The 26,848-nt window shown below is 42.4% G+C and overlaps 1 protein-coding gene and 1 pseudogene across 4 annotated transcripts in view; both read left to right on the top strand.

Annotated features, from left to right (window-relative positions):
• Positions 1–26,848, top strand: part of LOC148356399 (voltage-dependent calcium channel subunit alpha-2/delta-4-like) — a 104,437-nt gene that overhangs the window by 71,170 nt on the left and 6,419 nt on the right. For all 4 annotated transcript variants that reach the window (XR_015851987.1, XM_088347204.1, XM_088347203.1 and 1 more), the window contains 7 exons: positions 17,248–17,309; positions 20,509–20,523; positions 20,782–20,826; positions 22,484–22,546; positions 22,620–22,690; positions 24,021–24,096; positions 24,181–24,233. Coding sequence is in view for 3 of the 4 variants with exons in the window: in XM_088347204.1 (XP_088203330.1) it covers positions 17,248–17,309; positions 20,509–20,523; positions 20,782–20,826; positions 22,484–22,546; positions 22,620–22,690; positions 24,021–24,096; positions 24,181–24,233 (385 nt within the window). In the remaining variant the exon portion in view is untranslated. The remainder of the gene's footprint in view (positions 1–17,247; positions 17,310–20,508; positions 20,524–20,781; positions 20,827–22,483; positions 22,547–22,619; positions 22,691–24,020; positions 24,097–24,180; positions 24,234–26,848) is intronic.
• Positions 13,801–13,935, top strand: LOC148356400 (U2 spliceosomal RNA; annotated as a pseudogene).

Raw genomic sequence — 26,848 nt, 5'->3', positions numbered from 1 at the left:
CTTTTCCTAGGTTTGCCTGTGCAATGGTGCGTGCGTCGGAAGCGTGTTGTCAAATATAGCAAGTGTGCACGTCCGCCTCTGTCTTCCCCTCAGCTCTCTCACGATGACACGAGCGAGGATGAGGGAGTGGGAGAGAGGGATAAAGTAACGAAGGAGGGGAAGAGGAGGGGGCTTGGTCAGATGTCTCACCAGCTGATTCAAGAGAAGATGAGAATCTCCCTCTCAGGCTCATGGGTTTGTCTCCTACTCTTTTTCCCCCCCAGCTCACATCTCCTATTATTTCTCTTTAATTGCCCGGAGCAGCTGCTTTACTGACATTGTGTATTGTTTAGCGCCCTCTAGCGTTAAAAAAAACGTTTCAGTAACGTCTGGCTGTGAAGAAAGACGGTGGTATTTACCCTGAGTCTGTTGAATTTCGGGTGAGGAGAATGTTGGTAAACACAGAGGCTGAAGATGTCAAGAACCGGAACGGGATCAGGACCCAAATGCGTGAAGATTCTCACACAAGCATACCTGTCAACCTGTACGTTTTTGCCCTACAAAGTACGTTAATTATGCATTTTAAGACGTGTACGATGTACAAGAAAATCCGTACGGAAAAACGCAAATTTGTCAATGATGGGTACCATCCGGTATACACCGACGATCACGAAACGGAAAATCAATCAAGTCAAACGAGTTTGCCGCAGTAGCCTCTATCACGGTATCGTTTTCTTCATTGCAAACAAAGTGAGCGGTTTGATGCTACTGTGCGCATGCTTCTGCCGCCTGGGGATTTCCCATTGCATCCATGTGGTAGTTATGTAGTGAAAGGAAGTCTGTCTCTTTCTAGAGAACCGGCTTTTTTGGCTCAACTCATTAAAGAGAGCCGGCTCTCAAACGGCTCACTTGCTTTGATGCATCATATTACGAATTAATATGTTGTATAAAGAAGTTGAGAAAAAAAGGAAGTATAAAAGGAGAAAATAAAAAAAGACAGGATTGTGGTTATCCCTTTAATCAGTATATTACCAACAATAATTTAATGCAGAAAGTGAATAATTTGAATAAGAAAATGTATTATTCTACTTAATTTTATTTGCATGTATTTTTTCCTTCTGCAGTGAACGTCCAAGCTACTTAATTTTTGAACTTTTTTTATAATAAACCTCATTTATGTCGAGCAACTCAGTATCCCACAACAAAATGTTAATTAACAATATGTATGATATAACGATACACATGTACAAAATAACATGTTAAACTACATAAATAAACACGTTTGGAAAAAAAAATTAGGTGTAAGATTATTTTGTATTTTGTAAGGGAAAATACGACAGTTTGTAAGGGGATGGAGCCGTAGAGGTTGATAGATATGCACAAGCCTTTTATTTTATGGGAATTGGGGATTCATGCATGTTAGGCAGCAGTCTGGCGTGGAAATTATAGGAAGCCAGAGGCCGACGAGATTGTTACCAATTGGCCAAGAAGATATCGAACAGGACGGGACAGACAGGATTGATATCAAAACAGGATATTGAAATTAAACAGAACAAACTAGATGGGAACAAAACTGGAAACATACATTAAACAGGACAAAATAAACGGGAACAATACCGGACAGGAAATACCAACAGGAAACAGGACCCACGTCTTGCGGGGCAGATGTTCGTTGACGGACTAACAAAGGAAGAGTGAGAGCACTGAGCCTAAATAGACGGAAAGCCAATCTGTCAAGGAGCCGCAGCTGGCGCAACACGGGCGGGACCAATTGGGCGCCATGGCAACCGTGACAGAAGATGAAGTGCTTCCTGAAGTTTTTATCGGCAGAATTCATTATGGAAACTATTACAATACAAGTCATGAATCGGACAATCTTAGCAATAGTCACATTATGAAATTTTGAAGCAAAATTCTTATACCTTTTCTGAGGCAATACCGTATAGGTCAACAGGTAAACGCACCTTTAGTATTATGCTTGCGTTATTAGCACATTTTTCGTGTATTCAGCCAATCTTCAAAATTTGAGTTTGCTAACTTCAGCAAAATTGAGTTTTTTGTTCTTTCTTGGATGCTTTTAACAGTCATTTTGAAAATTTGTCTTAATTTGTCTCCACCATTGTCTCATGGTTTTTTAACATCAGCTTGAACTTCTGGTTGCGTGTGTAACAATCTTGACATTAGTTTGAAGTTATAGTTTGGACAAAAATTTCAATTCAGGATAAAAACCCATATACTTTATGTACAGTACAGTCTTCAGCGGTTGGAACCAAATGCAGATGCACTTTTAACAACTTTATTGTGAGGTAAAGGGAAATGACAAAAAATGCTCTGCATAGGAAAAAAGGAATAAAATTGGCAAAACAACTGTAGTCTAAAAACTCACCGCCGGAAGAATATACAAAGTCTTCCTGGGTCACGGCAGAAACGTCATGGAGAGCAGCGATCTGACAAAGGAGGTTGTCTGTGCAGTCTATTTACAAGAGATCCTTAAAGGTATTCCCAAATTGTAAAACATGGAACCATGACTGATCAATGAAAAGGCGGCCGCAGACTCGGGGGGAATAACGCGAGGTTAGCCGACCAAAAAACATGCATTGAGCAGCCAGGCTAACCGGGAACCAACAACAAAAATGTAAATCATTACGACGATTTTCGTGAAGACGGCCACAAGTAGACTAAGGAACACGGCAAAACCGGCAATAAAACAAGGCTAGACGGCAAAACAACACACGATGAGCAGCATACGAGCGGCAACCAGGAGCAAACCATACAGGAAATCATACCAATAATGACAGACGCGGCAAAAACACAAATGAAAAGCCACAATCACCAACCTTCAAGCAAAAATGAGCGTTATGCAATCGCTGTTTACTGCAATCGCTGTCTGTTTTGAAACTGGCCTCACACGTTGTGTTAATGGTATTCACCATTTTGAAAGTGTGTTCCTTCAATGACGTCACAACTCTAACGCAAACAAACAACATTGAGACTAAATATCTCAAGTCCCCTGACGCGTGCCATATTTTGAAACATATTTTCCTAATTATGGGGACGAACACTACATTTTCTGTGCCTAATTGAAAAAAAATAAACCTGTTTGGGAATATCTTTGAAATGAGAGTGTGCATTATTTAGAGCCTCCTAGTGGTGAAACACCAAGAGCTCAAACATCTCATCTCATCTCTCATCTCATTAGCTACACCGCTTATCCTCAGTAGGGTCACGGGGGTGCTGGAGCCCATCCCAGCAATCATCGGGCAGTGGGCAGGGGACACCCTGAACTGGTTGCCAGCCAATCGCAGGGCACACAGGGACAGACAACTCACTCGCTCATTTACACCTAGGGACAATTTGGACCAGCCGATTCACCTGAAATGCATGTTTTTGGAATGTGGGAGGAAACCGGAGTGCCCGGAGGAAACCCACGCAAGCACGGGGAGAACATACAAACTCCGCACAGGAAGTCTGTAGCTGGATTTGTATCCACGCAGGAGGTTCCCAAGACATGAACTGTGCTGCACATGCGCTAACCACTGCGCTGCCGTGCTGAGCTCAAAACATCTAATATCCTGTCATCTCAGAAGAGGGGTCAGAACTAGAATTCATGGTCAAGATAGCTCAGCAGCATTTGTCAGGCTTACAGTAAACCTGGAGAGACGAGAACATTCCAATGAAATCAAAGATCACGCTAATGCAAGCACTGAATGCCATGTGTGTCTGTATGCGATTTATAAGCTCTAAAACGGCTGGACCTTGTATTTTTGAATATGTACACAATAGTAATTTAGGCATCCTCGAGTGTTTTTAGCTAGGTTTCTTGTCAAGGCACCCTCAATAAATACCAAAATTGATAAACATCTGTTTTCTTTGTCAGCTTTCGAGGGGTCTCGAAGCTCCCAACCACCGACCACACCGAGCAGCCGAATCTAATCTTTTATCGGCCCGGGCTATTTTGCTTTTGATTTAAGTGTGAAACAATAATGAACCCTATACCTGCGACAGGTAGATTCATATTCTGCTTAAGCTTGTCAGAGTAATGAAAACAAACCCATTGATACTCATTATCGTCTATGTGGCATATCCTGCTTCATCAGAGAGATATATAGCTCTAAAAGGGAATCCAGTATGTCCCGAGGCATATAATCACTTGGCTGCTTGCTTCCTGGTTCACATGAAAGCACGTTTATTGTTCCTCTAATGACCACATTGGTGGTTCATTTGGTGCTCTGTGGCTTCTTTACTTTCAGCAACACTTGTTTGTTTTGTCTCCCCTCGGATGATTTGGCCAGCAAACGTGCTCGACCTTGAGCAGTTTATCACCTGCTGGCAGCTCCAAGGCGAGCGCTAATAAAGCGTAGCGACACGCGACCTTCCCGGAACGAGCGACCACAACGTTTTGAGAGGGCCAGAGTAATGGGGGTTGGGGGGGGGGGGTCATCTCATCTCATCTCATCTCATCTCATCTCATCTCATCAGCTACACCGCTTATCCTCAGTGGGGTCGCGGGGGTGCTGGAGCCCATCCCATCCCAGCAATCATCGGGCAGTGGGCAGGGGACACCCTGAACTAGTTGCCAGCCAATCGCAGGGCACACGGGGACAGACAACTCACTCATTCACACCTAGGGACAATTTGGACCGGTCAATTCACCTGAAATGCATGTTTTTGGAAAGTGGGAGGAAACCGGAGTGCCCAGAGGAAACCCACGCAAGCACGGGGAGAACATACAAACTCCGCACAGGAAGTCTGGAGCTGGATTTGAACCCACGCAGGAGGTTCCCAGGACATGAACTGTGCCGCACATGCGCTAACCACTGCGCCGCTGTGCTGCCCGGGGGGAGTCAATAGTTTTGAATTAGTGAGCCCACTCTGTCTGTCTGTTTGTCTGTCTGTCTGTCTGTCTGTCTGTCGCCTTGACTCAGATAGTCATTACAACTCCACGACTGATCAGGATTTTCTCAAGGTTGATATCGACTTATACTTATACACATGTGTGTCAAACTAATGGCTCGCGGACCAAATGTGACGCTCTACATCAGGGGTGTCAAACTCATTTTAACTCGGGGGCCACACGATAGAACAAACATTCTGTCGGGGGCCGGACTAGTAGATTAAAGAGAAAGAAAAAGAGACATAAAGAAATAAGAGAAAGAGGGAGGGAAAAGGAGAGAGGGTGGGACAAAGAAAGAAAAAGAGAGAGAGGGAGAGAGCGTGAGCAACAAAAGATAAAAAGTCGTGAGAGAGGGGGAAAAGAAAAGGAGAGGAAGAAAGAAATCCAAAGAGAAATAGAAAGACAGAAAAAGAGAAAAGAGATAAAGAAAGCGCGAAGGGTGGGAAGAGTGAAAGAGAAAAGAGAGAGAAGGAAAGAAGGAAGTTAGAGCAAAAGAGGTTAAAAGACACCGAGAGAGAAAGAGACAAAGAGCAACAAAGGAAGAGAAAAAGAGAGACATAGAGAGTGAAAGAGACAGAGACAGAGAGTGGGAGAAAAGGGGTGGAAAAGAGAGAGAGAGAGAAATAAATACAAGTACAGCGTCTTTGTGAGAGGCACCTGGCTTTGGCAACATCAAGTTGACATATTTCAACCTGCAGCTTGTTTTTCTCTTGCGCTTCTCTGAGTGTTGTCTCGCGGGCTGGATTCAATCCCTCAGCGGGCCTGATCTGGCCCGCGGGCCGCCTGTTTGACACCTGAGCTCCACATCATGTTATGGAGCCCGGTCAAAATGTCTGAGCATCTAAGAATTATTGGGTTTAAAGAGTGCTTTGACCAAATACTACAAGTCCCACAATGCCTGAATACTGTGATACCCCCACAGGGAAGATTTTGTTATACTGATTTTTTTAATTTTTTTTTTTAATGTGTAGCAACATTTTTTTTAATGAAACTCTAAAGTTTGTGACTTGAAAAATTACAAGTTTTTTAAACATGAAGGAATAGTTACATTTATTTAACAGACCTTTCAAGTAGTTAAATTTATAGTTTACATAAGGCCCTTTGAGGACAGCCATTATGCTTATGTGAAATTGAGTTTGACACGCCTGCAAACTTATTGGTTCACTCCACAGGCCTCCAACACGGTGCCCACGGGCACCCGATAACCCCTAGGAGCACCTGAGTAGCCTGCAGCCTAGTTCTGAAACTATCTCACAAGTAATGAGTCTTAGTGATTTTCTAGAAAATTTGATTTCCAACTGGTATGAGAGGACTGTTAAGAGAGGACTTTATGAGAGTGTGATTGTGCCGACTGTGTTGTATGGTGCGGAGACTTGAAGCCTGAATGCAAATTTGAGAATAAAATTAAATGCATCTGAGATGAAATGTTTGAGGAGTATGTTAGGAGTGACAAGATTGTATAGATTGAGAAATGAAATTGTGAGTGACAGAACTGGAGTAGTAGTGGAACTGAGCAAGCCTGTGGATGAGGGAGTACTCGGTTGGTTTGGACACATGGGGAGGATGGATGAGGAGCAAATGTTGAAGAGGATCAACAGAGCAGAAGTAAATGGGAGGAGAACAAGAGGAAGGCCGCAATTGATGTGGATGGATGGTGTTATGAGTGCACTGCAGGAAAGAGGTCTCAGTGTAGTGGAAGCTAGAGCTCTTGTTGGTGATAGGAATGAGTGACAAGGTGTTGTGAAAGGATAGTGGGATGTTTGGATGCGTTCTAAGAGATGGGCAGGGCACCTGTATGATGCGGCAGGGGTAAACCAGTGAAAATTGTCGGGCCCGGCTGTTGAACAGAAGAGTGTGTCGTGTCACCCTGACCCGAGTGACACGGCCGTTTTCTTGTGACACGTTTCATTTTAAGGGTCGAAAGCATGACGTGGGGGCCGAGGTGCTTAACTTGTTTCGGTGTTTGGGCATTTGGGTTGGCCATAGTCGAATTTTTTGTTTTTTGCTACATTTTCCTTTTTTCTTTTCTTTGTTTTTGTGTATGTGTTTGTCCTGCTGTCGATCACCCCTCTCAAGGGATATGACCAAGGTACATAGATAGATAAATAGATAAATCGTTGAGATTATCAATGTCTTTGAAAACATTGTTTTAGTTGAATGCTTATTAGAAACACCTTTCTAATAATCAAAACATTGTAATAACATAATAATAACATTGTAACAAAGTAGTAATAACATAAGTTGCTATTTTGGAAATGCATTTCAAAATGGTAGCCCTTTGCACTCACTAGTGAATAAAAAGTAGCTCTTAGGTTCAAAAAGGTTGGCAACCTCTGGTCTACTGTATTTGAAAACACTGAGAGGCAATTCCACACCCATAGATTATGGTTATACAATGTTATCCTTCTTTCTATTTATGATCATCCACCCCTGCAGTTTAAAGCGCTAACGCCTTGTGAAAACATCACACTGGTCATCGGGCCAGCGCACACATAAACATACAAGCCAACATCAAGTGTGGGTGTCGTGCCGTTGCCATTGGTCATGCTTGTATTTTTGGAGAAAATCTCTGTTTATTTTAGCTAAGAGCCAGATTGGATGAAAAAAAACTAAAATGAGTGGACCAGAAAACAATTTAAAGCTTTATATAAGCCCCATAATGAATGCAACACATGCTGTATGTATCTATATGATATTATTTAACCCTTTATCAAAATACCTACCAGTAAATTAGATGCAGTCCATCCTCTGGAGACTCATGCACCACGGGGCTTCTCCGTTGTCGGATACTGTTTATCTTCATTAAAATATTATTGAATTACAGTATGTTTCATGGCTTTGATAAAATCAATAAATTTTGGAAAAGCGCCAGGAAGCCACTGAGCTGTGCTAAATAGCCGCATATGGCTCCTGAGCCGCGGGTTACCGACCCCCTAGCTAAAGAATGAAGATGTAGGTGTCTTTGAAGCGCCGCCAACTCATTTTTGAAATTGGATCGGATTCAGCTTCCTATTATCCACTTGGCATCTCGGCCAAGGACCGTTGATGACACTTTATTTTGTCAGGCTCCTGCGAGGGCGGCATCCAATCTCCACGGGTGCCACCCGGGTGTACACGGCTCTTCCAATGCTATTTATAAGCCGCTGTCTAATTGACCTTATCGAGTCAAAAAGGTCAACACCAAAGTATCTATTCCGTAAAGTCTGTCTCTTGTATTTTGCCTCAGAATTCCTATTAAGAAAACAAAGAAAGCCAACACCGTTTTATCTCAGGAAGTACTGTACTGGTGGTTGGGCTTCGGCGCCCACCGCGGAGGCCCAGGTTCGACAGTGTCGACTTTCGCGAAACTTAATTCTGCACATGTCAAATGGTACAGCAATGGAATGAAGCTGTCTCTTAATGGTGGCAGCATGTTTGAAAGCGAGTCAATTTTGTACAGTAGGCAAAAACAATTTTTTTATGTTAACTAAAATTTATATTTATCCATCCATCCATCCATTATCTGCACCGCTTATCCTCAGTAGGGTCGCGGGGTTGCTGGAGCCCATCCTAGCTATCTTCGGGCAGTGGTTGCCAGCCAGTCACAGGGCACACAGGGACAGACAATTCGCTTGCTCATTCACACCTGGGGACAACCTGGACCGGGCAACCAACCAACCACATTTTTGGAATGCCCGGAGAAAACCCATGCAAGCAAGGGGAGAACATGCAAACTCCACACAGGAGGTTCGATCTCATGACCTGAGAACTGTGCCGCACACGCGCTAACCATTGCGCCCACATGCAGCCCGAAATTCCTATTCATTACTGAATATGAATGTGTAACATTGGGGGGGGTATTTTAACAAAAAAGTTATTTATAATACGACAGTTCAGTTTAAACTTTGGTCAAAACTCAAACTAAGGACATCAATGGATGACATCAATTGAACTTTAACCTTTCATCTTATCTCATCTCACCTCATTAGCTGCACTGCTTATCCTCAGTAGGGTCGCGGGGGTGCTGACACCCTGAACTGGTTGCCAGCCAATCGCAGGGCACACAGGGACAGACAACTCGCTCGCTCATTCACACCTAGGGACAATTTTGGACCGGCCAATCCACCTGAAATGCATGTCTTTTGGAATGTGGGAGGAAACCGGAGTGCCCGGAGGAAACCCACAAGCAAGCACGGGGAGAACATACAGACTCCGCACAGTAAGTCCGGTAGCTGGATTTGAACCCACACAGGAGGTTCCTAAGACCCTATAACTGTGCCGCACACGCGCTAACCACTGCGCCGCGGTGCTGCCACTCAACGACATTGTATAAATTCCCAAAACTGCTGCAGTGACCATCTCATTGTTGGATTCGGATTTTTTATGATAGCATTAAATGAATAAAATGCATCCTATTAGTTAATTTGTACAATGGTCAATTCATATCTAGATTGAAACTAAAATTATTTGAATAAAAAAGAAAATCTGAAATCCAATGGAATATAAATCTTCTAAACAGAAATCCAAATTGAGAAGTCTTCATACACATAGATGAATTATTGAGGCTAAAAAAAAATGGGAATATTAGGCTCATATTGTTTGTTTAGTTTGGAAAGAAATCTATAAACATTCAAATTGCATTGATGGGCATGGGCAAATGTCCTACTCCCTATGCATTGTTTCCAGATCAAGACAACGGGTTAAACAGATTTAAGACTCAATGACAACACAAAGTCAGCTTTATTCCTAGCTTGAAATTTCTAAGGTGTTTTCAAAAGAAAGTTTGCATCCCAAGTGCCCTAGAATCCCGCACAGAGCTATTGGACCAATGTCAGCAAAGACAAATGATTGCAGGTCTTGGTATTAACAGCAGCCTTTGCTGCAGTGCAACATTGGCGTCGTGCCGCTATCTATCTTGAAGCACGGGGATTGTATACACTGATCCAAGTCCAGGGGAAGGGGTTGGGGGTGAAACGGGCGTTCCAATTCCTTTTTATCGATAATCAGTGATCCCTTCTCACACTGAAGGGACACTTTTATGGGATGCCGGTATATATGGACATTGCAGCTTTCGGTTGAACTCAACAGTTGCTTAATTCATCCCTCTCGTTTCTGTTCCAATCACATTAATAATAATAATAATAATAATAATTTCCTTGTATTGTCATTCTGTGTAACAATGTACACAGAACGAAATGTCGATTGCATCTGACCCGATGCAGCCGCAGCCAAGAGAGGGCGCCGCCGACCACTTTTTAAGTCTTAGGAATGACTCGGCCGGGGCGCGAACCCGAACCTCCCAGTCTCAAAGCGGGCGCCTTACCATCTAGGCTACTGGACGTTTAAACCATCTAAGATGGTGATTCTCGAATATAAGCACACCCTGTACCCCGGAATGAATGCCAAAAAACTCCACGGGACGTGTAACATTTAAAAAAAAAAATTAAACTACTCATATTTAAAGGGGCAGTGTTATTTGTGTCACGACCGGTACAAGCAGTGGACTCAATTGTGTAACGCTTAACACAGTGATTTATTAAGGGATTGGGGAAGTCAGGGCGAGAGGAAAAAACAACAGCGATCAGGTGCTCGCTGGGCAGGAGGAGCAGGAAGCCTTCGCCAATCCGGTGCTCACTGGGGAGGGGGAGCAAGAAGCCCTCGCGAACGAAGCGTGGGATAGGAGAACGGAGCGTGGTCGGAGATCGGAAGAAAGCCTGGAAGCCGGAATGGGAGAACGGGGCATGGTCGGAGATCGGAAGCAAATCGGGTAACCGGAGACGATTGGGAAGCCAGGAACGGGTGTTCAGGATACAGGACAGGACGGGAAAGACCAGAGCCAGAGTCAAAAAGTGCTTGCCTTGCATGTGCTGAGGTTCGCTGACAGACTGACCAGGAGTGAAAGAGAATGACGTGTTTAAATAGGAGGAGGACTAATTAGGGAACGAGTGGCAGCTGGGGCTGAACAAGTGAGCGCAGGTGAGGGCAATTGGCAAATCATGACAATTTGGCTCATTGGATGTAACTGTTTTGAGTTGTACAACCGAAACGAATGCTAGAAAGCACTAGAAAGATTGCAAACTATGGAGACTCGCAAGGTTTTTGTGTTTCTGGGGCATCCTTAGCAGCAAGATGGTGGACAATCATGTCAGCTCCCTCTCGTCGTCATGTAAATTTAATACAAATTTTTTGACATACAAGTATTTGAAATTAGCACGTTTTTATGATAGTTCATAAATAGTTGTAATGTATTTGTAATCAATATTATTGTATTAATGAATAAAGCGAATACACTCCTAAGGGCGCTAAAAAATACACATTGTCCTTTTAATAATTGGAAAATAAATTATTGAATAATATGATGCGGAAAATATAAGTGTTGTACATGTGTTAAGTCAAATGTTATCCGAAGTAAATTTTGAATGTTTTGTATTAAAAAAAAAAAACACATCATATAAATAAAAGTATTGTTAAAGTATTTATAAATTGATGATGCACATGTCCATCCACCCATCTGGCCATTTCCTCACCAGGGTCTTAGGGGTTCTGGAGCCCATCCAAATACACACATCAAATAAAAAAGAAAGTCTTACTCTATTAGAAATTAAATCACATTTTTTTTAACAAAACTATTTCCGCTTGGAAGCAGCACGGTTAGTGGTTAGCGCGTCCGCAGCACAGTTCTGAGGTCATGGGATCAAATCCAGCTACCAGCCTTCCTGTGCGGGGTTTGCATGTTCTCCCCGTGCTTGCCTGGGTTTCCTCCGGGCACTCTGATTCCCTCCCACATTCCAAAAACATGCATGTTAGGTTAATTGGCTAGTCCAAATTGTCCCTAGGTGTGAATGAGCGAGTGAGTTGTCTATTTTTGTGTGCCCTGTGACTGGATGGCAACCAGTTCAGAGTGTCCCCTGCCCACTAGCGAAGATAGCTGGGATGGTCTCCAGCACCCCCGCGACCCTATTGAGGATAAGCGGTGCAGATAAGGGGTGGGGAGGATTATAGTTTTTTATAGATTATAGCATATTCTGACCCTAACGTTAAAACACTAACCTAAGATTCTCCCTCAGCCATGTGAGCTGTCACCTCCGGAAGATTTAAGCAGTGAAGTTCACAGGATTATCGAGTATTTCAAAAGCACAAAATCCCTCTTTCACTCTGCCGCTCAGAGACTTTCATTAATTTGCCCCAGAAGTTGATTTGCTGTCAGGAAAAGCCGCATTGCCGTCACACGGCAGCAAGGGATTTCCTTTCGCGGAATCACTGTGTTTTTAAACCAGCTGTCTGTGACAGAGGAGGTCGAGAAGGGCAACATGGGCACAGAATCAAAATCAAACAAACAAAATGATTGTTTACGAGAGATTTTTTAAAGTTAAACTTTAGTAGAGACTCAAATAAGGAAGAGTAGATATCAATGGACTTTTTCATTTCTCGAATACGGTAGCATACTGTAAAATCTCATATCGTAGTAAATATACACCTGTTAACTTAAAAAATGAAGTTACATTTTATATACTATTTTGCTGTAATATTTTAAACGAAGGATTCGGAAATGCATACAATTTCCATTCCTACTGTGCAGATTTCAGTCTTGCGCAGACTCACTGCTTGAACTCTATACTAGTTCTTTGTTCTGTGTTTATCTAATCCTTCGACAAAAGTAATGTCTGCCTTTGCTTAGTTTGGGTTTGTTCTTTATCGCATCCTCGCGGGCATTCTGTGTTAAAGGGTCATTGCAGACATAATTTAGCCTGGCAGTTAATTAAAACATGACTATAAACCCTTTATCTTCGACTAATTGATACTTTTTTTCAGTTTATTTAAAACAGATTGCAATCTTATTTATATTCCTGCTTTATTGCATTTCATGGTTATTAGGTGATATATTGTTTTCTTTCTTATAGAAAATCCCAAAACACAAATAAAAAATTGATGTTAGCTTGATGTGTACAGTGATTTTTACAGATAGAAATTCAAGCATCTGAACTTTTATGGTTAGACTTTCTGTCAGGACCAGAACGGAAACAGGACCCACTTGCGTGACGTTTACCACAAGTTTTATTGAAAGAGAGAGGAAGGGCTGCGCCTACAATCCGGTGTTTGCTGGGCGTGGGAAGCAAGTCGCTATCATACTCAGATAGCGGTGTCAGGGGGCGAAAAACTGGTTTGTTGCCGAGACTGGGAGAGCAAGACGTGATCGGGGTTTGGAAATGAGTCGTAAGCCAGAACGGGAGAGTAGACGTAGTCGGGAACAAAAAGGGGTCGTGACCCGGGACGCAAGAGCAGACGTGGTCAGGATCCAAACAGGTCGTAGCCGGAGACCAACGGGACAAGAACGGGACAGGCGAGAGTCATGGTCAAAAAAGGCTAGCCTTGTATACACGGAGATTCGCAGACGGACCGACAACAGGGGATTGACAAGACAGGGTTCAAATAGTGACAGGGAGCCAATCAGAACCCGTGGCGGTTGGCGCCAAATGAGCGGGCAGAGCTGAGTCACATCAGTAATCATGACACTTTCGTTATCATACTTATTTGAAAAAATATATATAATTTTGGGGTAAGTATACGATTTCCTATCTTGACTTTGAGAACTTTTGGTCACAGAAGAGAATGTGTTAGGAACACATACACAATTAATTTTGCGTGTAAAGAATACCCCCTCCAAACATGCGTATTTCCTGTTTTAGACCCCGGTCTTGAGAACCATTAGGCTCATAGACCGTTTAGCACATGCTGACCTTCCACACTTTGCCAAAGCTTAATGGAGGAGAAAGAGTGCAAAGGCACGAAGCCGGCTTTTTAGCAAATTGGATAAATAGTGTGGACAGAAAGTTACCCGACACTAAGCTTGCTGTTCAGGAGTGTTAAAGAGCCCTCACAGTTCATGTTGTTTGAATGGATACTTGAGAAAATAAAGGGTAATTGGCATGGTAAATAGGATTTGGATAAAAGCTTTTGGCTTTGCTACATGATTAAATGTGGGCACATTGATTTTTGCATTCCGGAGATGGAATAAGAGCTTGCTCTGTCCACTCCACGCATCGGCCCGGTATTGCAGTACCTCCGGGAACGGTGCATTCGCAATGATCGCAACAAGGCTTTAGGGCTAGGACCTTAGCTTGGCCTTTTGGCTGAGAGTAAGTGTCCCGGCTCCTAGGCTTTGTAGCGTATTATGAACTGACCGATAACGGATAATGAATAATGAATAACGAAGATAGATAAATAACCCTTAAAAACCCCAAAACCCCTTTATTTAATGATTGCAATTCCCCTTGTAAAGCATAATAAACTTTACAAACACAACACAGCCCCTATTTACTCACAGCAAGACGATGTACAATAAAAACAAAGATAATTTGTGTAGGGCAGCACGGCGGCGCAGCACGGCGGCGCAGCACGGCGGCGCAGCACGGCGGCGCAGCGGTTAGCGCGTTTGCAGCACAGTTCTTAGGTCGTGAAATCGAACCTCCGGTGTGGAGTTTGCATGATCTCCCTGTGCTTGCGTGGGTTTGCTCTTGGCACTCCGGTTTCCTCCCACATTCCATAAAGATGCGTGTTAGGTTAATTGGCCAATCCAAATTGTCCCTAGGTGTGAATGAGTGAGGGAATTGTCTGTCCCTGTGTGCTCTGCGACTTGCCGGCAACCAGTTCAGGGTGTCCCCTGCCCACTGCCCGAAGATAGCTGGGATGGGCTCCAGCACCCCCGCGACCCTACTGAGGATAAGCGGTGCAGATAATGGATGGATGGATATAATTCACATGTTGTTTTCACAATAAACCACAAGAAGCCGCTCTAAGCCTGTGTTAAAAATGTCAACATTGCAGGTTTTGGGACGAAAAATGTCCTCCTGTGTGAAATGACCCACACGAAGCATATATCACTCTCTGACTAAAATGATTTTGTATCTCATTTTTGGGGTGATGTAATACAACAGTAATGCATGGGGCATTCGCACCTTGTATAGAAATGTCTTTGGAGCAAGTTGAAAATATTTTTGGTCGTGTCACAAAATAATAAAGGCTGGCCAAGATAATTCTCCATGGCACAGTCCAATGGAGCAGGAAGAGAGAAAGACAGCAAAATAAAAAGGAATGGACTGGTGCCACCTTTGCCACGACCCAAAAACAGGCCGTCAACAGAGGAGAAAGTTGTCCAGAGTTGCGTCCTTATTGTTGCCACCGCAATACAAGCGGTTAAGACCTGTGAACCTGATTGGGACCAATACAGATACCTCGAATTGGGACTCACCCATTTACACTCTGCTTATACTATCATGACCAGAACGGAATTAGGACCCAGATGCGTAACGTTAACCACAAGTTTATTGAGATAAAGAGGACGCGTGTTCCGAATGCAGAAGTGGATCTTCCGGAATGGGAGATCGTAGTGTTATAGACAGAAAAACTGGTCGATAGCCGGGACAGCAGAGCAAAATGTGGTCGGGTAGAAAAAACATGTCGTAATCCGGGACATCAAAACGTGGTCGGGGTCAAAAAACATGGTCGTAGCCGGAGTCAAACAGGGAAATTAGGAACGGACGGGTGGAAAACGGGTGAAAAAAAAGCGGGACCAACGGGTGTCAGAGTCAAAATGCTTGCCTTGTAGAAACAGAGGTTTTCTGACGGACTGACTCCAGGCGAGTGAAAGGGCTGAGCTTAGGTATGACAGGGAACCAATCAGGAAGCCAGCAGTGGCTGGCGCCAAACGAGCGGGCACAGGTGAAATCAATCAGTGATCATGACATATAAACCAAATAGAGCAACACTCTCAATTTCATACGACAATAAAATTGTATGATTCTTTTGTTTCCCAAAGAGGTCTGATACCCCAAAGTAAAGTTATCTGCTACTTTGTTAACCAAATGCAAACATAACTCAGCAAAATGTCCTTCTATTACGACTGAAAAGTGTTATCACTGCAACTGGAATGCATACCAAAAACCATTCTTAAACAATAACGACTTTCCCCGAATTTACTAAGAGATTCTTTGTATCCACAAGGTCATTATCTGTTGGGAGACCTGTGGCCATGGATACAGTAATCAGTAGGGAACTACTATAAAATCCGTATTGCTACTGTTGAAATGATGAGTAAAACACACATGAGCTGGTCACCTTTCATTGTATTCTTTTTTGGCCGTCGTCTAAGATAAGCAGTCTTCCCTGACAGTACTTTTGCAAAGTATACTGGGAGAAGAGGGAGGGGAGAAATGTCTTATTTTATGCTAATTTGAACCGTAATTTCCAGTGGTTCAGCGGAAAATACAGTATGTGTGCATGTGCAGCTCAAAGAAAGTATTCATTTTTTCTTTATTCCATTTGAATGCTGACCAAGATTTGGATGGAGCAAAGAGAAAAGCTCAGACGAGCTGCAAATCCACCACCTTGCACCGAAAAATGTAGAAAAATGCAGAAAAATGCTTGAATGACTACCAGCTTGTTATAAAGATTTGTAGGTCACTGTTTCTAAGAATAGTGGCATAACACTACAGAAGTGCTAAACGGCTTGCATAACAAAATATGCAGGTTGCTGTGCTTATTTTTTTTTAAACTTCTGCTTTTACTAAAAAGTCTGCTTTAAACTCAGGTTAATCTGAATAAAAAATTGACCTGTTAGGATTGATTGCAGTACATTTTGTTTATAGAGTACCTTTACTTTATAGTGATACAGTTTATACAGACTTTTCAATGGCCTATGGCCTGCATTTATATAGCGCTTTTCAAGTCAATGAAGACCTCCCGAAGCGCTTTACAATGTGCTTCACACTTTTTCCCTTTTACAAACTAACTAACCGATTGCAGCGTCAGCCATGCAAGGCAACTGCCTGCTATTGGGGGTATTAGGGATTCAGTTTCTCGATTTTCAAGATACAATTTATTATGATGCTATTTTATTTTGTCACAAAATATTTTAGGAATGAGTGCAACATAGTAATAGTGTGCTTTACAACAAAACACATTTTGAAAAGTAATGAAATGAAAATTACAACACAAATTGTAGCAACTGAGTTCCCAATAATGGAAGCTAGACTATATTGTTTATCCTCTGAAAAATGTAAATAATCGACCTGTAGCAGCAAATTACAGATTTCTTATTTTATTTATGGTAAAATAAAAATGAAAAACAAAAACAAAAATTGAAAAAAAGGATTGGATTGTTATTGGAAAACGCACACTTAGAAGAAATTGGATAAGACCCTAAACCCAAAAATGTAGACCTCTACATTTCCTGGTGGACATAGAGGGCACCTAAAGAAAGTGCATTTGAGAGAAAAGAATGATTCACACAAAAATTATGATATTTTGGTGCAGCTTCCAAGGTTTCACTTGTGAAAGGTGATTTTATGAAACAAAATCAAACATCCAAATATAATTGTTGTATTTTTGTGTTTCAGCCATTGGTGTCCAGATGACTCTGGAGGCGATGGAATCCAGATTCTGGGCCATTGCATCGCAGGTTTGTGTATGACCAGCATACAGTATCATAAATCAAAGTAGATTAAAATGCGGTCTGGAGTTAAAACAACAAGTGTTTTGACCTGTTTCTTGACTAAAACAGTAATTAGTAGCATATGAAGATTATATAGTGACTCCTAGTGGTGTACAAACACTTCATTTAATTAAATAAAACACTACTGATTCAAATAATGAGCAAAATCACTTGTATTATCTTATATACTCTCTTAAAGACTTGTAGGTTTAGAAATTTATATTAAATGCCATACTTAATAAGCCAAGCCTCCTTCTTACTTTTACAGAAGCCTAAATAAGGATTCTGCGAAGGTAGCTTGTCCCAGTGGTGCTTTTATTTCTTATTTTCCACAACTAAGCCCTGCATTTGATGGTCGACAAGTCCCTTGATTCAAGCATATGTCGTCTTCAATATTTTTGTTTCCTTCTCTAACCACTCACGTTAGCCTCTATGCTACAGACTACAGCCCGCCTCTAGCCATTATTAATGTTAGCTGCTCTGTTTAGCTATTAGCTATAGTGAGACACGTAAGGCAGCCCTGACCATCTCCGACCAGTAGCTATTTTCAGCCGCTCTGGGTATATCCAACTGGCTTGGTCATTTTTTGTCGCTTGCGGGGATTAACACCAGCTTCCATGTCCTGCCTGTCCTTACTCACACAGGAAAATATCAGGCTTCCAAATTTTGCCAAATGTTATCCTCAGGCTTCCGAAGTGGATTTTCTTCAAATGCACACGCTTAATCTCCATTATAAGCTACAGCAACCTCTTGGTGTGAATTACAGACTTCCACCTTAAGATCACTCTTAATGGGAAATAAAGTGTATGCCCCAAGCACTTAAACTAGGACATGTTTCACCACCTATCCACCAATAAAGGACTGTTTAGACTGTTTTTTTAAACACTGATATAAGGTGTCCTTCTACACCTCCAAGTTTCTCTAAGTGGCAGCCACCTCTGAGTCCCCCCCAATGGCAAGGATAGCGATTTAAAGAGCATTCGTGCCGGTGTTTGGCCTCTAGATGATGGATGGCCAAAGCAACAGCCAGGCAGATATGTGATGCTGTCAGTCCTTTTTGGAGACGTTTGTATACAAGCCTGTAAGTGGTGTTGTGCCCCATGTGGGAGAGCGTCATATGCACGGCCATCTGTGCTAAAGTGTTCATACTTAGCCAGGAGATTGGGTCATTGTCACGCCTCTGCATAACAAATGAAATCTCTCAAGTAAATAAACATTATTGAGATGTAGAAGTCCCGTCCAATCTTATATAATGTGGATTTCATATATTTTTATAGGGTTTGTGAATGTGCAAGCACCCTTCGCAGCATGAGCACTTGAGTGTGTGTCTTTCTTTTATGCTTCCTCTAGTTTTCAACAGCCTTAGGGGTTAAAGAATGAAAGAGCAGCAGGAAGTATAATGGAGGCGACCGCCATTAAACAGACCTTTTTTTGAGTCTCTTGAAACTGCTGCGTCAAAAGGAACCCAAATTGGGGAAAATACCCAACGGAGCTCTGCAGCCAAAAGCAAATGAGCAAAGTCCAAAATAATTGACCCAACCCTTGGTAAAAGTAATCCAAATAGGGAAAATGCATTATCTATGTATGGGGCCAAATGGTCCTGAGCTATTGCTGGATTATTTGTGCCCAGTACAAAGGGTAAGAATCTTTACCAGGTATTTTGGGTCAAGTCCAACACAAAACTTCATGCAAATCTGTTGGCTCAAAATTATTACACAGAGCAGTCGTAAAAGTTTGCCAGATTGGGCACAAAACCCAACCTTCCTATGGGATCAAGATTAGTAAATCATTTTTGGGTTATATATGCTGAGCACAATGGGTTAAAAAATGTAAACTGGATGTTGGTTCAAGTCCCAACTGCACCCCATCCAATCAGGTAAAAGTACCCTAGTTTGGGCATAAGGTAACCTTGTTATGGTGATTCTGGGTGTAGTCCAACTCTAGGCTTCATTCCTAATTACTGGATAGAATCAGTTGAACCATGGGTAAATGTAACAAACAGTGGATAGAATACCCAAACTTGCTCTGGGATTGAAAGAGTCCGATCCTCTGCTGAGTTATTCATGCAGAGCTGAATGGGTTGAGGAAATGATGAATAAAACCAATGAACACAACCTTGGGTAAAAGTAATTCCAATTGGATAAAATATCCAACTTTGCCTGGCCCCTTCTCGTTTATTCATGCTTATTGCCATGGGAGTTTTATAGCCATGGTATTGGGTCAAGTCTGGCTCTAGACTTTTCTCTAATTGAACATAACCCCATGGGCTTAAAGGAATGGAGCCATTGATGGGTTACATGCTAACATTTGAAATCTAACATTAAACATCACCCTAATCATTCTTTTGATTTCCAGACACTCATTTTTACTAGTTTATAGAAGATAGATAGATAGATAGATAGATAGATAGATAGATAGATAGATAGATAGATAGATTCACATTTCCAGCAGAATCCTTGTGTTAAAAAATAAAATAGAAGATATCGAATACAAAAATACCCAATATAACGTGTAGAATAAAGAGCATTTAAGTTGTGTTCAAAAAAATAGACACTCTAATAAAAATAGGGTAAAATATGCAAATATGGTGTTGGGGTTTAAAATGGGCTTTCACTCCCCCAAGTTAAAGAGACTCATGGCATGAGGGAGAAATGATCTCCTCAGTCTGTCCATGGAACATGACTGTGACAGCAGCCTGTCGCTGAAGCTGCTCTTCTATCTGGGGATGATGCTGTGTAGTGGATGTAGTGAATTGTCCATGATTGACAACTGTGAGGCAGATGCAATAACCAGTCATCCACTGTGCCACCATTGCCCCAATAAACTGTGTCAAGAATAATTGAGCCAAACTGCCTGGAGGAAACTCGCGCATGGGAGGACATGAAAATAACCAAAATAAAACACTATAAAATTTTGCTCTTGGGTGCAAAGGGGGCAGAGCCATTTCTCCATTATTTAATGCTGAGTGCAATGGTTTATGAATTCTACCCACCAAGTCCAACTGTAAATTTAACTCAATTTTCTGGTCAACATTTTACCCAATGTGCTAAAACCAAAAGGGAATGTTACAAAAACCATGTATTTTTTATTGTAGCACTTTATTACATCTGCCTCCCTCCACATTTAATTGAGTGACGTTTATTTTGTCTTCCTTTTGTCTTCACAGCCTAACGACACGGATGTAAGTGATTTTAGCACCCAGCTTGCAAAGTAATAACATCTTCTTCACCTGCCAAGCCCCTTCAAATTTTCCTCACACTCGCTACTTAACTAGATTACACACACACACACAGACATTAAACAACATCAAGAGAGGCTCAGAGTTGAAGCGAGTCCCTTCTAAATCACCTCCATGCATTAGGCATACTCACCTGTCTTTTGCACATCTGAGTGTTATGAAACATTTGTTGTCAATCTTTTTGTGCTTTTTTTCAAGCAGTGTTCTGACGTGGAGGGAATTTGTCCTCTTCGCTGTGACAGCTTTGTGAGTTTACCACCCTGACACCGCACTCACCTCCCCTTCTCAGGAAGAGCTCCCGCTATGCGGATCAAAGTCCAAATTCAAAGAGCTGATTTGTCTGTTGTGTGGTAATTTAAGTGTATTCCAGCTCTTAAAGGAATTCCCAAACAGAACTTGTAGTGTTCCTCCCCATAATTTTTCAAAGATTTTGCAAAATATTTCAAGCACTGCGGAGTTGAGCCATCTGGCTTTTTTTGCAGTAGAGCTGTGACATCACTGAATGAACACAACTCTTTCAAAATGGCGAGTCCCATTAACGCCGCGCGTGAGGCTAGCTCTGAAAGAGGCAGCGATTGTAGTGGACAAGGTTTCTCTGACCCCAATTTCATGGCAAAGAATGTCCTTCAAAGGTATGTGTTGAGAAAAAAAAGTTATAGTGCCAGAAAATTAAATAAAATGCAGACTCACTTCAAAGCAGCGGTTGAGTAGAGTAAAGAGGACAAGGGCGAACTTGACATTTGCAACAAAGAGGAGAGAGGGAGCGATCATTTCCTGAACACGAATTGTAAGGTTGTGTTTAAGACCCTTTTTCTAAAATAGTGTTCAACTTAACTACCAGTTTCTGTGCCTTTTTCATAGAGGTAATTTCGCATTTGTTAGTTATGGAGAGCAGTTGTCTAGTTGTATTGTTTATTCCCTATTGAACTGTAACTTACATGCATCGAGCACGACGACGACCACTCTAAAGGGCCTTTAAACACTCGTGTGTTCTTTGTCCAACTTTTCTCAACATTTTCTTATGTGGGGCAGCGAAAAACACCAACACCATGAGCTTTACTTTTACTGCATCGCCTAGGCATTTTCCACAATAACTACCGACCTTCACTTAAAACATTCGCAACCTAAAACGTAAAACAATATGGCAACTGGCTTGCTAGGGTGCTGGTGTTCTTCCGTTGACGTCACAGCTCAGGATGACATAGACAAGACGTGCTGTCAGCAAAAAGCTTTATCTTGGAAAATAATTGTCAAGAACCGGAACAGCCTGGAGGACCCAGATGCGTAACGTTTCTCACACGAGCTTTATTTTACGGGAAATGGGGCAGTCATGCACGTTAACACAAACAGCAGCGATTCGGCGATCGCTGGGCGGAGGACGTAAGGAAGAAGTCTGGCGTGAAACAACAGGAAGCCAGAGGCTGATGAGATCGATACCAGTTACACGAGCAGATACCGGCCAGATGGGGTTAATACCGGACAGGACAGACAGGATTGATATCAGATTCATGAAACTGGAATGATACCAGACACTGGAGATCGATATCAAACAGGACAAAATAGACGGGAACAATACCGGACAGGATACACCAGCAGGAAACCGGACAGAGTGAAAACACACGTCTTGCGGGTGCAGAGGTTCGTTGACAGACTGACAAAGGGTGAGTGAGAACACTGAGCGTAAATAAGAGGGAAGCCCATCAGTCAACGAGTCGCAGCTGGCGCCAAACGGGCGGGGCGAATTGGCAACCGTGACAATAGTTGGAATATACAGGGGAAATACATATAGATTTATGCAAAAAACATGTACTATTTCCACGCATTTTACATGTTTATGGATTGTGAAATACCTTTAACAATGGTTGTATTTGCCTTTTCTGTCTGGTCTCTGTCCCTCACACAGGATATGGAGTGCTACGTGATAGACAATAATGGCTTTGTCCTCATTTCCAAACAGCGCATTGATGTCAGTCCACAGTCGAGCAATTTTACCCTGACGCATGAGCAGAATGTCACTTTTTTTATATCTCTGCTGACAGGCTGGAAGGTTCTTTGGTGAGGTGGATGGCTCGGTCATGGCTACGTTGATCCGGATGGGAATGTTCAAGAGGTAATTGGTAAATAATAGCCTGCTCTTTTGTCTTTAGTAGGAGTGGGAACACGTTTTGATTGGCAGGCCGCATTGGGTTGCAAAAATGGCAAAGGACCAGGGGGAAAAAATAGATATATTAGTATTTTTTGGGGGGTATATACTAATACAGTCTGCAATCCAATACTTCGACATTACATCAGGTAAAAAAATTATGTGGGCGTATCCATGTGTGGGCCTTTTTTGCTAAACATTTTCCATATGCTAAAAATAATAAATTACAGAAAATTAGAAAAGTAAACAAATATGCAGACTTCACATATACACTAGAGATGAATATTAGAAAAGAATCCTGTGGTATTTTATAAGACATGAACATGGCTTAAAAGAAGAGAGACCCTGTGCATAGTGGAAGTTTACCAAATTGACCTTTTAAATTGTGGCCAAATAAACTCACTCATTTGAATTTAAGGTTGTTCTGGTACAGGTACAGATACTACCCAAGAGTAAATGCTTCACTCAAATACATTTATAACCATGAAATGAATGAACTACAACCAAATGAATGATGTAATGATTCAAATAGTCAAATAATTATAATTGGAGGGACATTATACAATAAACTAGCAACCTCATCCACAACCTTTATTAAATTAGTTAAAAATCCAAAAGTAAATGCTTCACTCAAATACATTTATAATCATGAAATTAATGAACTAAAACCAAATGAAAGATGTAATGATTCAAATCGTCAAATAATTATAATTGGTGCGGCAGTAGCTCAGGAGGTAGAGCGCTCGTCTTGGGATCAAGGGATCCCAGTTCCAATCCCGGCTTGTCCAAGTTACATGTCGAAGTGCCCTTGGGTAAGACACTGAACCCCTAATACCCCCAATAAGCAGGTTAGCGTCTTACATGGCTGCAATACAAGGCCGCTATTGGGAAATGTGGAGCACATTGTAAAGCACTTTGGGAAGTCATTGACTTGAAAAGCGCTTATTTCATAATTGGAGGGACATTATTCTATAAACATCCACAACCTTTATTAAATTGGTCAAAAAATACCAAATGGCATACACTCTAGATCCTGTGCTTTATTTAGCCGTATAACATCTATGCTTACCCATCCTCCATCTTTCCTTACGCCCATCGTCTGAGTCTATTTTGGAAGCAGCTAAAAGATTTTATCGCGCTTCATTTGCTACAGGACATTGCGTAAGCAGTAGTCTCCACATGTAAGCGTCTGAATGTATTGCCCTAAGCACTCCTGTGTACCAAATGATTGATGTTTGATTTATTTCACTGGGCAAGGAATAGTTGTATTTTAATCACTCACTTTGTGTTTCCTCAGGGTGTCACTATTTGATTACCAGGCTATGTGTAAGATGAATGTCCACTCCATCAACAGTGCCCGACCACTTCTTAGTGTATGTGAATAAATATTAAATGTCTACTCAGCGATAGATATCTACAATATCAATTTGAATAATCCGGTGTTTTCCCCTTTCTAGTGCTTCTATGCTTTCGCATCTGCCCTCAAGTTGTTCCTTTCCAACTTCCTACTGTAAGTGTTGCTATTAGTAACAAGCAATGCAAGTTTTTTATTGGCATGTACCCAATAAACGTTTTTTTTTAAGTTATTTGTATTCAATTTACGGATGCAGGGGTGTCCACGCTTTTTCCGCATTGAGCTACTTATAAAAGGGCAATGTCAAAATGATGTAATGACTAAAAAAAATGCAAAACATATTTATTTATAAATAAAGTTGACAGGACCAGAACAGTGACAGGACCCATTTGCGTACGTTTCTCTCAGTTTTATTGGGAAGAAGGGAAACAATTGCACACGCGATCCGGTGATCGCTGGTCGCGGGGAGCAGGTCGCTCTGAACGCGGAAGTGGCACTTCCGTGGCGAGCAATGGCGGTGTCGGGAGCTGAAAAAAACAGGTCAGTAGCCGAGACAGGAGAGCAAAAAACGTGGTCGAGATCAGCAGCGAGTCGAAAAGCCAGGAGAGATGTGGTCAAAATAAAAAAACGGGTTGAAGCCGGGAAACAGACGGGAGCAAAAACAGGAGTAAGTCAGGGTCGAAAAGCTTGCCTAGAGTACACTGAGGTTCGCAGACGGACTGACAACAGGTGACAGAAAGGAGTGGGTTGAAATAGGAACAGGGGGCCAATCAATGTCCGAGGCAGTTGGTGCCAAAGGAGTCACATCAGTAATCATGACAAAAGTCTATTGAGTATGGTTTATTTTAAACCATATATGTTGAGCTATCTTGTATCACTGCATAAGTCCATATTTTGCAATACAACCTAGTACATTTTTGTTTTCTCATTACCTTACTCTGACTTCCACTAAATGAAATCATCCAGGGATGCATAGTCTGGACAGTAGCTGCTGATGGCAGGCCTCAAGCCCACATCCAAATGACCATCAGTCATGGTGGAACCGTATTTGAACCTAATCATCTTCATGTGGGAAAAGGCTGACTGGCATAAATAAGTGGAGCTGAATAATGCAGCCAAGTACGTAGCGCATTTCCTCATGTTGGGGTAATTTTCCCCTGTAAGTCTCAGAACTGTTCTTCAATTGTTGATGCTAGTCAATCAACCTCAGCATCATCCCGAAAAGGGTTGCACATGAATATGGAGACTGGCTCCAATTAAACAAAGTATTGAAAGCATTTTCAAACTCCAACAGACAGTTCTCAATCTGTCCTGTGTAGTGCGCAGTGTCAAGTCTGGTGCGTTCCTTCCGTTGCGTCTACAGCTCTGACGCAAGATTTTTGCCTTTTCCCAAATAACTGTGCTGCAGCTTTGTGGAGCTGCAATTTTTCCAGCCATCCATTATCTGCACAGTATAGTCGCGGGTGCTGGAGCCCAACCCAGCTGTTTTCGTGCAGTGGGCAGGGGTCACTCTGAACCGGTTGCCAGCTAGTTGCACGGCACTCAGACACAGACAGCACACTCACTCATTCACACCTAGGGCCAATTTGGACCAATTAACCTGACATGCATGTTTTTGGAATGTGGCAGGAAACTGGTGTGCCTGGAGGAAACTCGCGCATGGGAGGACATGCAAACTCCACACAGGAAGGCTGGTAACCGGATTTGAACCCATGATCTCAGAACTGTGCCGCGGATGCGCTAACCGCTGCAATTTTTGTTTGAAACAATTAACTGAGCTGATCATACTGATCACGCATTTTGAATATGACATTGTGTTCCTGCTTCCCCGCTCATTTCCATATCCTTTCTTGAATTTATAAGGAAAAAAATTGGAGGCTAACTAAGCATTCCGTAGCATGCGTAGTTACTGCTCGCTAACTTGAATGTTTTTGGGAGGGTTGTATGTGCATGCGTGGTGACCCATGTGTAACAAACGGTCACATGTCAGACTGCCTGCCGTGTATGCCAATCGAGTGACATATTTCATCGTGAAGAGATGATAGGCTGACATTTATTTTGTTAATGCTATGAACCCACTAAGGGCAGCACGGCAGTGGTTAGCGCATGTGCGGGATATTTCTGAGGTCATGAGATCGAACCTTCCTGTGTGGAGTTTGCATGTTCTCCCCATGCTTGTGTGGGTTTCCTCCGGGAACTCCGGTTTCCTCCCACATTCTAAAAACATGCGTGTCAGGTTAATTGTCCAGTCCAAATTGTCCCTAGGTGTGAATGAGCGAGTGAGTTGTCTGTCTCTGTGTGCCCTGCAACTGGCTGGCAACTAGTTCAGGGTGTCCCCTGCCCACTGCCCGAAGATAGCTGGGATGGGCTCCAGCACCGCTGCGACCCTACTGAGGATAAGAGCTGCAGACAATGGATGGATGGATGAGCCCCACTTTCTTCTTCTAAGTGGTGCCCTGGATTTAGACAGAGCTGTCGCCAGGCTGCTCTCTGGATACGCCACTCTCGCATTGCTGCTGAGCTGCAGCCATGCGGTAGCCATATTGTTTTCAGGAGGAGAACAATGCGTTGTGTTTCGACCACGCAATGATCACCTATTAAACCTTCATTCCAACCAAACAAACGGAAAGTCCTTAATTGCCTCACGATCTACCCACACTTTCGATGCGATCACGATCGACGTATTGGGCACCCCTGCACAAAAGAATATTATCCTGGATTTAATGTAATGTAGTGTGTTTCTAATTTTAGCTCAGGTCCCGGTTTTGAGT

Source organism: Urocampus carinirostris, chromosome 11 (genome assembly GCF_059441175.1).
Source record: "Urocampus carinirostris isolate Australia breed hairy pipefish chromosome 11, RoL_Ucar_1.0, whole genome shotgun sequence".
In the NCBI taxonomy this organism is placed as follows: Eukaryota; Metazoa; Chordata; class Actinopteri; order Syngnathiformes; family Syngnathidae; genus Urocampus; species Urocampus carinirostris.
The sequence above is the reverse complement of the archived record's forward strand: the minus strand, read 5'-3'. Positions and strand labels throughout refer to the sequence as shown.